The following is a 13,961-nucleotide window of genomic DNA, read 5'->3' as shown; positions in this document are numbered from 1 at the left end:
CTGAGAGTAAAAAAACACATCTCATTTGCTTCTCTGCCTGTGATGAACGTCATCAATACACAGATGCAGGGGATACAGTAGATCTGTGTTCAATGATTTACAGGCCTGCATGTCAGGATACCATTAGCAGAGGAGCTACTGAGACATTGGAAAAATCCACCTGCCAAGAACAGGAGTCAGGTCGTTTTATGGAACCATGGAAAGTGGATCAATCACCTAGAGTGTCTCTATGAATGGGTCCATCTCCTCTCTCTGGTTACCCACTATGACATCAGAGAGCTGCCTGAGCCAATGAGAGCAGGAGCTGATAGGTTTGCGTGAGTTAGGGGCGAGGCCAAGGGGTGGCTTGATACTGCTGACATTGACATTTGACCTAATGGCACTGGTCTGCCCCTGCTTGGGAACGAGAGATGCAATGTGAGCTGTGTACCGGTATATACTTTTAAGTTGGCTCAGTCCAACATGAGCTGAATCCTATCCAATGTGTATTTTAGACCCCTCATTTATAGTGAAGAAGGCAGTAGGCCTAGTTTACCTGATCATTCCCATCCAAATCATAACAATCAAAATTGTACAGAAAGATACAGAAACCAGTTTAATTATCTCATAATATTGAGGAATTAATGATTTTCTAATTATGACTTGATCTCTCTGGCCTTCCGCTAAAGGAACATTATGCAGTTTTTTATTATTTTTCCAAGGTATGTGTTATACTGTATATAATGTTATAAATAAGAACCTCAAATTCATTTTGATGGTATTTGGCCATGTGAAGGACAAATAAAGCCATCTATTATCCCCCCTCCTCACCCAGGATATTCACCAGTTAGTTTTATGATCCTGCCCTGCGAGTTAGCTAGATTTTACAAGTTCTAACTGTGCTGTTGTTGGTGTTTACAAGGCAACCGGGTAGCCTTTAGATAGTTAGTTTGCTAGTTTTAGACAAAAAATACAATCGAAATAGTAGACATGGAAGATGAAAATCTTGCGAATGAGTGAAACTGTTTGTTCACACAAAACACAGGGTAGATGTTCAACTGCATTTGTCTCCATGTTGCCCTATAGCCATGCAGTTTATACAGTGATATATAGTAAGGTTTTGTTAACTAGAATACAAAACTTTCTGAATTATTTCGTACGCAGTAGCCAAGCCCTTTATTGGCTTCACACACACACACTTTAAGTAAACTGGTGTGTTGTTGTTTGTGGTCTCATTTCGTGATCAGGTGTTGCTAAAAAAGGCTCTTCACTTTGGCAAATGTGATTTGGTCAGATGGCACAAAAGATGTGAGTCTGATGAGATCATCGAGGAAGAGAGGACCATGCCAAACTGTGACAGACCAAGTCAATGGCGCAAATGGTAGAGTGGGGAAAAAAACATCATTGCTTTGAACCAATAACTGTAAATAACATTGCTTCGAACAATCAATTGGCTGTGGCCTACAGAATGTCTTTCTTTAAAGACCCCTCTAAAAAAAAGAAACTGGCTGAACCAACCACATGTAACTGCTCAGATTTTGTCATTAGGTTTCTGAAGAGAAGCCTCAGCACGACTTCATAGAGAAGAGCTTAACAATGGCGAGCAATTTACTCGTGTATGTGTCATGGTGGGCCAAGTCGCAGTTAACAGGTGGTGAACTCGAGTCGGCCGCGTTCAGACAGGCTGCCTCCTTGGTCGCCTCTGTTGCTGTAATGTGATCGATGAGTGGCTATTAAAAATGCATGCGCTCTCTCATCAATAATGCACGGGGAGGAATAAATCAGAGACTTTCCTTGACCCGCGAACCACTGGAAGGTTGCATGTTATGGTGTTTATTAGGTGAAAATGTTCCACTTGGTCACCCTCCTTGTCACTCTGAGATGTTGAGCCATGCTAAACATAGATCTGATGTATCTTAAAAACACTAAGGAAGTCTATCTTTACCGCCTGGTGATTTGTTCTAGCTTCAGCATTTTGTGGTGCGCACCACTAAATGAATAGCATTTTAATTAATTTGAATGAATAGCAGTGATCTTTTGAAATAAATTAGTAATTTCTACCACAGACGGACTATACCTAATGTCTAAGTTTAAGCTCAGAGGCTCATTGAGTCCAATCAGTTTGTTTTATTACTGTAAGCACTTCATCGGCTGCTGCTGTTGAATTTATTAGAAAACGGATGATGATGATGATGATTGTAATGTTTGTGGTGGTGAGGATGGTAACGGTAAAGATGAAAAGGGAAACGTAAGCTCTTCATAAGATACAGGACTGGTGATGCTTTAGTGTCACGTATAGGAGCCACTCTCAAGGTGAAGGAAAAAGAAAGAAAGGATGTATATCCTATACACAGACAGTACACATCTAGAGATACATTTGTACATACATAGAACCCATGACTTTAGATTGGCAATTGTAAATTGATGTGGTCTGTTATTCACGAATCTGGAGGTGCTCAAATTAAACCCCAGTGTCTGAGATCACGACTGATCTGGTCACGATTTACAAGCACAGGCTACCAACAGCCGACAAAAATAATTCGAAGCTGACATCTGTGCTTTATTGTTGTAATAAGATATTTTAGGATACACCCTCTCTCTCTCTCTCTTTTTCGCTCTCTGTCTATCTCTCCCCCGTGCTCTCTCACTCACTGACACACACACGCACATACAGCCACACCATACACCCATCATAGCCTGCGCAATCCACACAGACGCTCTTGTTCATCTTGTCACTTTGAGAGCGCGAGAGACTACACGCTACAGCCGCACCAACTTTGCCGAGCCGAGCGCGCGGAGTCTGGGATCGGAGACGCGTTTCGGAGACGCTATCAAGCTTCTGTTACCGGACTACCTGCTGCACGACTTAGATCTCGACTGATACAGTAGCTGTCGGAATTGAGGTAAGACTTTTTCGATGAGTTTCCACTTCAAGAGTGGACATATGCTTGACGCGTGTTGCCAACAGTGCAGACTAAGAGAAGCCTTACTGAGTTAGCACTTGATCATCATTTGGCATGATTTAACCTAGCAATAATGATATGGATGTCTTTGTTTCAGTGTTTAACCTAATCATGGTTCACTTCGTAAGAATGTCTAAATGGCAAGGAGAGGTAGCTAATACTCTAACGAACTTTCATGGTCAGCCTCAAACTCTGACCGGATTCGAACCAAGTGTATTTACTAGTGCTGTCAAACGATTAAAATATTTAATCGCGATTAATCGCATTTATGTCATAGTTAACTCAAAATTAATCGCGATTAATCGCAATTTTTTATCTATTCTAAATGTCTCTTCGTTTATTTATTTTTTCCATCATTTTATTTTTATTTTAATGCCCTTATCAACATGGAAAAGTTGATTGGCTTGCTTTATGCAAATGTTTTATTTTATTGAAAACCAATATTGCCAAACAGGGCGGTACAAAATAAAATTATAAAGTGCACATTTCAGGTAAACAAGGACTCAGCCTATAGTGCAGTTAAAGCATGGCTTAATATTTTCTTTTTTTCAAGTTTGCTGGGAACATAGCAGTCAGGCCTCCTATTTCAGAAACATTGAACCGTAACAGTTAGGTTACCAATAAAAGGTAAGCCTACTACTTCTTTGCTTTCAGCCAGCTGCCCGTTGACAGTTTCAGACAACAGTGAAGCTCGCTTCTTTTGCACAACACAACTTTTAAAAGTAAACTTTCCATTCAGAATCTTTTTATCATCCATTTCGCCGTATCGCGCTCACCATTCACTCAAACCGTAACGTTAGCCTACTACACAGTTTGCGAGGCCAAAAAGAATGTTAATCTAAAAAAAAAAAAAATGAAAAAAAAATGTAAAAAAATTGAAAATAAAATCGCGTTAATCTCGCGATAAAAAAAGTAACGGCGTTAAAATGGGTTTGCGTTAACGCCGTTAATAACGCGTTAAACTGACAGCACTAGTATTTACCATATTTTCTTCTGCAGGGATAAATTAGTTATTTGCGCAAGTGGCCATAAAGGCTTGAGTAGCCTACATTGATGTTGTATTATATAGGCAAATCGGTTCAATTAATTGTAGCCTATTGTATTGTGCAGCTTTTACCAGTACGAGCATCCACTGAATTAAGTGCAACAGATTCTTGTTCGAACGAGACCCTATATATTGAAATATACCGACATAGTTTCAGCGGTCCATTAGCATACAAGGCACACCGTGCAGATCAAACATTTAAGCGCACCAGGTTTCTTCCATTTACATGAAGACTGGGGCGTATTTGCATTAATGGAATGTGGCCACCCACTCATTAAAGTTTCCTATTTCGTTGTTCCAATTGATAAAATGTTTGAATCGTGTACATTTATAACAGGTCACTAATTTCATTTTGAAAATGAACCCAAGTGAAGTAGGCTAATGATGTTTTGTTCTGTTTCCTTTTGAATAAAGCAAATTCACGCTTTCTACATGGCATGTCACACTTAAACGCATGTTAGGTAGGCTCACACCACCCTCTATATACAAGTAGCAAACTATGTATGAGTTGTGCTTTGTACTCGTAAAGCATCGATCTGCGACCACACAGGGGCTTGATGACAGTCATTTTCCTGGATTTGAATATTAGTTTCCATACTAAAACAGCATCTTTCCATGACCTTGTCCATTCATATATAAATAATTAAAAGATACACAGTAGGCTAGTACAAAGTATAAATTTCCTTATTGTAGTGTGCTGGCTCTTGAGCCCTTATCTAACTATAGTTATTGCTGGGTTCGCGTCATTCAATCATCCACAGTCCTTTCTTTTCGTAGATGGAAATCAGCTAAGGCAAATTCTACACTCCCTGCTCTGCGAATTTACATAGCGCATGAAATTCATGAAAGCCTACAGAGCCATCGTGCAGACCTGCGTGCGTGTCCGCCCCTCAACAGTAAAGATTTGTCTACACGTCCTCCACCGTGTGTGTGAGATGTGTCCCTCTGGAAATATTTCCATGAGCAAATGAAGCCTTTAATTGGCCGCCCACTGAGCAAATTATGCACAACGCTTGTTTGTGCCCATAACTGACACTAGACACATTCGCGGCCTTTTTAATCACGCGCTTATGTGTCTTTTGTCCACGGTTCTTGCTAGCATACGCTCCCTTAGTGATGAAAGGGCTCGTGTGTTAACAAGGACTCGAGCTTATTTGCTTTGTCCGCAACCATCATAATAACCCTTGTGCATAATTAGTGCTATTTGCCGGGGACTTCAAGCAGAGAGAACAAACACCCTGGTGTTTACTTGGTGGAGTGCATAGCTCGGTTTCTGCATCTCAAGATTAACGCTTCTTTTTTTAAATAGGCCTACTGCTCAAGGTACTGTAAGATATTATATATACTTCCGCTGCCACTGAGACAGGCAATTTAGTCCCCTCACCTGCTACCTCAGTGACGGTAAAGAGTTCCAGTTTAATTGACACTCTGCTCCTGTGATAATGGAATTGTCTCATACAGTGTCTTCCTGTTCTGTCAAGACGACAGAGGAGCCCAAGGCGGAGTTTCCCCCTTGCAGAAGGCTTTAATGAACTGTCAAATACCCTTTACAATTTCACCTTTCCTTTCTATTTTGGGTCCTTGTGCCCAAAATTCACTTTCAGCAAACATTTGGGTCCATATTTCAATATGATGTTTAAGAGTAATTTCTTAATCTCTAGAAGAACAACTAGTTCAATGAAAGTTTCTTTCCTTGGAATCATGTTGAATATTCCTGAAAGTGCATAAACTTGGCTGTGATTTACATTATGGACAGCCGTACAGACTGTAATCTACATGATCCCGCAAGCTTTTTGCCATCTTAGCATACAATACACAATGGACTAGCCTGTGCTGCTTTGTGGGCCGGTGGTCTAAAGATGATACTCTTTAAAGAAATGGTTCTATATAGAACCAAAAATGGTTCTATCACTTGCTTTATATATGGCACCCCTGAAAGGTTCTATATAGAACCCCCAAGAACCCTTATTTTTAATTTAGTGAGTGTAGGGGCCTCATCCCATTTGGTGCACTTGCCCTGTAAACTTCACAGCTGTGAGTGTGAGCGTATTTGTAGAGACACACAAGAAGGGAGCAGAAATGGGTTTGAGGAAAGCCCTCTCTGCAAAAGGAATATGGCATTGTGTATCCTAGTTTGTCAGTAAGAGGAACATAAACTGTTATAGTTTAGTTTTGTAGAGCTGGACCCGTGTCGTGACTGAAGGGCCTGGTGTGTTTTGTAATATAAACTCACATGTGATAAAGATACGTATAAGTTCAGGAACCTTTTCAGCGACATGCAAAATAACCAACCGCAGACTTTCAATGTCCCTGTTGGCTGGCTGTCTGAGTTTGAGACCAGTTACTATGCAGGCCAACGCACGACTTATCAAAGTTCTGCTCATAAGCAAATCACCAACAGTAACATGAGAGGGAGCTGGCCCAGTTACATTTTCCACTGACTCTGCTGTGGTGGTGAGACATTGAGATGGTGAAACTCTCTGGGTTAGAAAATGTTGCAGTTCTTATGGTAGTAGTATTATTTAAACAATACTAGGCATATTTTGCAGGCCAATTGAAATTTCTTCGTCAGTCTCTGGTTCTGTTCAGCAAAGCTATTTTGATGATGAGTAGTTTGTCTTGTCACAAGGGTATGATGACAGATGAGCAGGTATGGGGACTGAGAACTATGGGCAGGTGGAAATGTGAATGCTATGTAGTATTTAGTATTAATGAGTGTAGTATTTTGACCGGCCATTTCCTGTTCCTGTAGCTTACAGCGTCAAAGTCATGGGTTTGATATTAACAGAGTGCTCACAGTCTGATAAGTATACCTGTGCTATAGTCGTATAATTCTCTTCAACTATGACTTTGAACCAATGGGAGTAGGGAATCGTCCATTTATCTCTGTGTGCTGTCCTTATATAATGTATGTACAGTATGTGTAGTGAAGGGAGAGCATAGTCACCCCAGCCGAACTCGAACCCCGGGTCTACATGGTGCCAAACATGCACTCTGACCGCAACGCCAAAGAGCCAGGCTCGACGGCATGGTAGTCAGAGCACATACTCATCTGTAGTGACGGCACATCGTCACACTGCCCTCAACTTCGGGAAGCGCACCCTTGCGCTACACGCACACAGGCATTCCTTGCGCATCCACCAACTGTACTTCTCCACCCAGAGCGCCCCACACACACAAGTGCTTCACACATCTATGGGGTCCCTCACACAGGAGTCAACCCACCTGGAGGTCACTCACACAGTTTTACTGGCATGCCTCCGATGACCTCACAGCAAGCCATCCCACTTTTGACACCATTTGTAGCGAAGGGAGAGCGTAGTCACCCCACCTGGACTCGAACCCGGGTCTACAGGGTGCCAAACAAACAAAGAGCCCGGCTCGAGGGCATGGCAGTCAGAGCACATACTCATTTGTAGTGACGGCACATTGTCACAGTATGTATGTACTGTATGTATGTATGTATGACGCCTGTACAAAGTGAAAGAGATATAAAGGGGAAGTCGAGTTGGAATGCAACCTGGTTCACCACTGCTTCAGACAATCAATCTCCTCCTGCCTGGCATACATAGCCCTGGCAGGGCTTCATGTCCACAGTCCTCACACTACCAGTAGAGAATAGCACTGACATTTGTAAACATCGACCTAATTACCGGTCTCCCACCATGGCTTTGTGGGGTGCAGCAGGAGACCAGGTCTGCAGAGCTATTGGAGTCAGTGAGGCAGTGATGCTGAACGCAGGGATTGGAGGAGAGCAGAGGCAGGGCAGGTGTAGCAAAGTCCTTATGAGCAGGTCTCATCACCCCGCAGCCATCTTGGCAATGCCTCTGGGCGGCTGTTCAGACTCCCATTTAAATGAATGGGAAGAGACCAGTAACAGTAGAACAGACCTTAAAAGCACATAGCTGTAATCACTGTTTAAATTTGACATAAACGGTGTAAACAGCTTTTCAACTGACGAGGGAGCTAACTGAACAAGGGAGAAAGGGAGAGGAGGGGGTGTGTAGGTACACCGTGTCAGCCAACTGACAGTTATCAAAGACATGCAGGTCTGTCCAGTTGGAGATTTGGTTTGAGGACCCATGTTGATTGGAAGTGTCTTATTAGTGAAAACATTTGAGCAGTCTTGTGATACAGTGTAGCCTACTTTCATTTTGTAGTAGATGCTGACAGGTAGGCCTACAGTGGAGTATAATTATATTACACACACAAATGATTGTGTGACACGGCTTATGACAAGAGAAGAGCCATAGAAAACTCTGTTAAATCCTTTTGTACACTCATGTCTGTATTACTTATTGAGGAATATATTAATTAATGCTCAGGAAAGAGGACAAAACTAAAAAACAGACACTGTGAATTTGTACGGTCCTTTTATATTCCAGTGGAATTTATAATGGCAGAGAGGGAAAATGGAAAAAAAAAGGTTTTAAACAGCAGAATCAGTTCTGATGCTTCATTCTGCAACAGTATCCAGGCAGTGAAGGAGACAACGCTGAGCTGCCAGGACATTGCCTCAGAAAATCACCAAACTCTTTAAAAGGGGAGCTGTCAGTCACTGTCTGTCAGCTGGAAATCACACGGAGGGCAGAACTCTCACGTCAGCCTACTTTTATGTGGTCATTTCTTTCTATATTGTCAAAGACCGGTGGAATGGAAAAAAAAACTCAGAAAGAAAAGTGGAGGGAAGAAAAGGGGAGCCATAATGGGCTTTTGTTCATTTCTGCAAGACTGTTCAAAAGGTATAGCCTATCTAGAGATATACTTGTTAAATTAATATACCGTTGCAAATATAGAATAAGTAGACTATGTAGTTTAATGTTTAAAAATGTTAAATCTAAACATCTGTACATTAGTTTGCCATTAGACCAAAATGACTTGACGGAGACAAAATGGTAAATACTGGTAAAGACTTGATACTGGTAAAAAAAAAAGGATGGCAATCTTGTCCTTGCATAAGTTGATATCTTGTCCACAAACCTGGGGTGGGTTTCTCAAAGTCTTCATAACACTATGTCATCCGTAAGTCATACCTTAAGCTGTACCTTAACGTTTTGAGATGTTTCCCAGAAATGTAGAAAAGTAAACAACTTTAGTATACCTTTCAAGTCTACCCTAAGCAAGACTGAACACAATGGACTGTAGTGGCGGTTAAGTTGGAGAGACTTATATGAAGTGGGCATCAAATGACAAAAGTTGTTCAGTCACAGATGCTGTCGATTTAGATGACCTCAGCAAGGCCCTCTAGGACTGCCTCCTCGGGGTACTTTATGGTGGCAGTAGAGTTGCCGCGAGTGGCATGGAGGAGTCTTTTTTTATTTTCTCATTCTCGTCTTTTGTTTGTTTAGAGACGACACGCCATGACAGAGGTGATGAACACCTGTGAGTCGACGGTGGGGGACTTTGGAGTTGCGGCCACCCCGGGAGACCAAAGCATCTCATTTCAGGTGAAATTATTATGGGCTGTAGGAACCCTGCAGTGAGCTTCATGTATATGCTTACATACATTTGATCTGTCCCTGTCACGGAGATTTATTTTCTCTCTTTATCTCTCGCTCTCTTTCAATCACACACACAAGCACACACACAAACACACACACTAACACATGGACAGGCATTATCTTTCTTTATCTTTCCATTTTGTCTTTCTCTCATAAATGTTCTTTCACACATCCAGTATGGTGGCCTGCATGCACTCAAACATCCACTCATTTGCAAACACACTCACACACACACACACACACACACACACACACACACACACACACACACACTCAAACACACACACACCTTTACAAACACCTATGCTGTTGTGTCTTTCACCCCTACTTTTTTCTCTCTCAATTCAACTCAATACGCATTATTGCTCTCTCCATCTCCCACTCTCTCTCTCTCTCTTGCTCTCTCTCTCTATCTCACTGTATCTCTCTCTATCGCTCTTTCTCTCTATCTCTCTCTCTCGCTTCTCTGGGTGTGGGGCTGTCCCAGTAGGCCAGTGACAGGTGTAAATGTCCCTCCATCGCTCTATGTCCAGCCAGATCTATTTCTGATCACTTCAACCTAATTCCAGTTCCTTTTCATTTCTCTATCTCCTTCACTGTTTCTCTCTCTGTCCCTCTCTTTCTTTCTCTCACTCACTCTTTCTCTCTCTCACACACATGCACACACTCTTTTACCAATTCTCTCCTTTTTTCTCCCAGTCTAACCCCTCAATCTCCCTTTCTCTCTCTCTCTCTCTCTCTCTCTCTCTCTGCCCGTCTCTCTTTTAACTCGACCTCACTCTTACACTTTCAAGCTTTTTCCTGCCTTGCAACCGCTTTCTCTCAAAAAGCCAATCCCGTGCCTCTCTTGGTTATATAGAAAGAAATGAAAGCAGAATTATCTCCCAGTTCTCAGAGCAGGCTTGAAAGGTCCCAATCTTTTTCCAGAAATGACGGTCATTACTTTTGTCTGCCAAAAGATTGAACGACTGAATGAAACCCCAAAGGATTAGGGGCTCTGTACCTTCATTCACGACACAGAGATTCAGCCAGTAAACACCCACTGCTTCTATCATCCAAAACACACGCACCACTACCTCCACTTTCTCACCACATGGATGCATGCACGTGCACACAGACAAACACACACATATGCACACACATACACACTCACATACAGAGGAAAACATGGACACACACAAACACAACTCATACAAACACAAGCACTCTCTCTCTCTCTCTCTCACACACACACACACTCTCTCACACACACACACACACACACACACACACACACACACACACACACACACACACACACATACACACACATGCACACCATATTTTAGAAACAATTGAACTCACTATATGAGTCACTTCAGTTACAGACCTCAAACAGGGCACTGGAATTGACTGAGGTCTCATGCATAGCTGGAGCCAAATCCATTATTTTACATTCAACCAGCAGCTCTCCCTCTGTCAGGGAATAGAGTGGCTTTCTGATCATAATAACAGCTATTCCTTATAGTTTTTTATAGGTTTATATTATATGTTATATTGTATGGAACGTGTCCACGGGTTTAGATATTGTTTGGAATGTGTCCGCAGTATTATAACAGTGTTTATGAGTATGACATCAAAGCCAAGGAGACATCTAATAATTGTGGATTATTAGAAATGCTGTTGAATTCTGAACAGACTTTGGTGGCTTGATGCATACTAATAAACCCTGTTCGACATTTTCCATAATTGGCAGTGAAATCGGCATGGATTGATTTTTTTTCTCGAAAAATAATTACAAATCAGCGCAGCCAGCGTTTTGGTCAGATTGACCTTCATCAAGCGTATGACGGTCACACTGACCCAAACGTTTCAGTTGATGAAAGTGATTTTAGGAGAGTTACAGTAATTTCATTGTGTAGATCATTATTTCCCTATAATATCCCCTTTTCTATTCAGCATAATTGGTGTTAAAATCATGTAAAAAATAGAGGCTGTTATACCTATACAATTATTACAACACATACAATTTCTCTCTCAACTAAATTACCCTGTCTCTGAAGCTCTCCCAGACACTGCAGTTTGTGAGAATACAATAGAACAAAATTATCAATATATGTTTTTACTTAGTATATTGTGGAAAGCTTCTTCCATATCAGAGTTTTTATAAGGTGAAACATAAATCAATTTTTATTTGATCTGACAAAATACCATCCCTCTTCCCATAAGTGTCCTTATTTGATTTTACATACAAATATTAATAACACTATGTACTTCACAACAGTTCATAGCACCATAGAGCCAATCACCTTGCTCCATCCTGTGACACCTCAAGCATAGCAATAAAGTAACCCCTGGGTCCCCTGTGGGTTCCAGATCTTTCCGGACTCCCACGAGCGTTTCCCTAAGCTGTCCAAGCGGCTGCCATCCATCGTGGTGGAGCCCACGGAGAGTGGAGAGGTGGAGAGCGGGGAACTCCGCTGGCCCCCAGTCGACCTGAGCTCCACGGACGACCCCCAGAACACTTCAATCCACGCCGCAGGTCAGACCTCAGAGAATCTTTGTCATGACCACTTGTGGATGCTATGACAACCTGTAGCTTTTGCGAGGAGGAAATCATTACTTTGTTTTAATAGACACTTTTGATCGAAAGACATCTATCAATTGTAACATCAATCAGACATCTATCACAAAGATTCATTGACTTTGTGAAACAGCAATTGTTACAACCCTGAGTAAATTTAGATTTAGTAAAGTAAGTAAAGTTAAATTACGTATGTTGACTAAATCTGCCTAAACCCTGAATGGTAACTCATTTCATAGAAAAAATATTTTAATAAATACTTTTATAAATAAAGGTTATTTTGGTAAATGTGCGAGAAGTTAATGGACAGTAAGTAAGTATGACTGTAATTCTAACAGATGAGCAGCAGCCAGGTGACACGGAGGAGGAGGAGGAGGAGGAGGAGGAAGAGGAGGTGGAGGAGGAGGAGGAGAAGGACAGGGCGACGGTAGGGACCTCAAACTGACAGACTGAAGTTGGCACCAATCCAGCGTTTCACTGTGAATGTCTCTGAGAGACGGGTGGCGTGACGGAGATGGGGCTTGTGTTATGGCCCGCCCTACATCACCACAAGGACCGCCCACCTCAAAGGGAACCTCCACCTCCTTGGATGGAACTGCTGACTGACAGAAAGTCTTTACTGAAATAGCTCACCTGTGCCAAACACTAGATGTAGCCTGCTACTGTGATCGAGTCATCAATTTTGGATTGTTTCCTCTTTTATTTTTTGAATATCAACAGTCCTCTAGTGTGCATTTTAAAATTCAGTTATTCATGTAAAGATATTCTGGCATATATGTACAAAACTGATCATGTGTAGTTTCTTTTGACCAAAGTCTACAGTCTACATTGTCAGAAACAATTGTAGTTTTCAGGAATATAGAGGGTGAAAATTATTTTATTTAATATATGTCAGTTGACTGCAAATATTATATATATATATCAGTTTTTGCCTTTACACGGGGGCTTAATAGATTAATATCAATGTGTATGTAGCTGTTGCTGAGTTGGTGTCAATCTATTTAATGACATGAAATGGATGTGATTTTGATTCTGTAAATATTTGCGATGATGTCACTGTGGATTAGCTCCTGTAGCAGACCACATCTAATTCTGTTTCAATTGCAATACGCTTCATCAGTGCATCACCCTGACTCTTCCTTTACGCTTGTCTAGAGGTCGATTCTTGTCTAACTTACCATAAACAACTCATCCAGTGCAACGCTGTTCTTTTTCGTGCTGCTGCTGCTGCTTGCCTGTAAAATATTTTCAGATTTGTATACATTTCTGCTTCTCTGAGCGACTCAGTGTTGTGTTTGTATGTCTCTCGTCAACACACTTGTCACTGCTTCTCTCAGCAACCTGAAAAACAGGCTTGCATAGCATTTTGCAGTCAGCCATTGGCAGCACCAAGTATTTCCCTTTCATCTGTATGCTTTTAAGGCTATCTTTCTTAGTTTTACTGCTAAAGTTTTAACAGAGTTGTAGTGTTCTTTATGAAAATCACATTAAAGACTGAATGATTATAATGGCCATACTGTATCTATACATAATCAAATGAGTAATTTAATAATAATAGTTGCTAGCAACACTTTAGCTTTTCATAGACATAGTAATAATAATAATAATAATAATAATTCATTTAATTTATAGCGCACTCTATATTCGGCAGAATCTCAGAGTGCTACAGTAAAAACATAGTTAAAAAACATAGTTAAGACATAGTTAAAACAGCCTATATAAAAACATGGTTAAAAGCATAATTAAGAGCATCGTTAAAAAGAACAACATAATTACAAACATAGTTAAGAACATAGTTAAAAAACAAACAAACCAAGTTTTTAAAAACAGAATTTACAAACATAGTTAAAAAAAACATATGTAAAAACTATGTAAAATGTGGAAAAAACCAACATAGTGACAAACATAGT

General features: G+C 41.0%; 1 protein-coding gene across 1 annotated transcript; it reads left to right on the top strand.

The window, feature by feature from the left end:
• Window positions 1-2,381: 2,381 nt before the first annotated feature.
• On the top strand, window positions 2,382-13,559 carry si:dkeyp-72h1.1 (uncharacterized protein LOC799956 homolog). Its single transcript, XM_031582030.2, has 4 exons — window positions 2,382-2,882; window positions 9,336-9,434; window positions 11,844-12,009; window positions 12,390-13,559. The coding sequence occupies exons 2-4, from the start codon at window positions 9,348-9,350 to the stop codon at window positions 12,494-12,496; spliced, it is 360 nt and encodes a 119-aa protein (XP_031437890.1). The 5' UTR covers window positions 2,382-2,882; window positions 9,336-9,347; the 3' UTR covers window positions 12,497-13,559.
• The last annotated feature ends 402 nt before the right edge of the window (window positions 13,560-13,961 follow it).

Source organism: Clupea harengus, chromosome 15 (genome assembly GCF_900700415.2).
Source record: "Clupea harengus chromosome 15, Ch_v2.0.2, whole genome shotgun sequence".
In the NCBI taxonomy this organism is placed as follows: domain Eukaryota; kingdom Metazoa; phylum Chordata; class Actinopteri; order Clupeiformes; family Clupeidae; genus Clupea; species Clupea harengus.
Note: the sequence above shows the minus strand (reverse complement) of the source record. Positions and strands in the feature narration are given on the sequence as shown.

Bases quoted from the DNA above. Each gene is read 5' to 3' on its own strand.
- si:dkeyp-72h1.1 (XM_031582030.2), top strand. From the start codon at position 9,348: ATGACAGAGGTGATGAACACCTGTGAGTCGACGGTGGGGGACTTTGGA. The intron at 9,435-11,843 runs GTGAAATTATTA...TGTGGGTTCCAG, and splicing joins ACCAAAGCATCTCATTTCAG to ATCTTTCCGGACTCCCACGA. The intron at 12,010-12,389 runs GTCAGACCTCAG...TAATTCTAACAG, and splicing joins CACTTCAATCCACGCCGCAG to ATGAGCAGCAGCCAGGTGAC.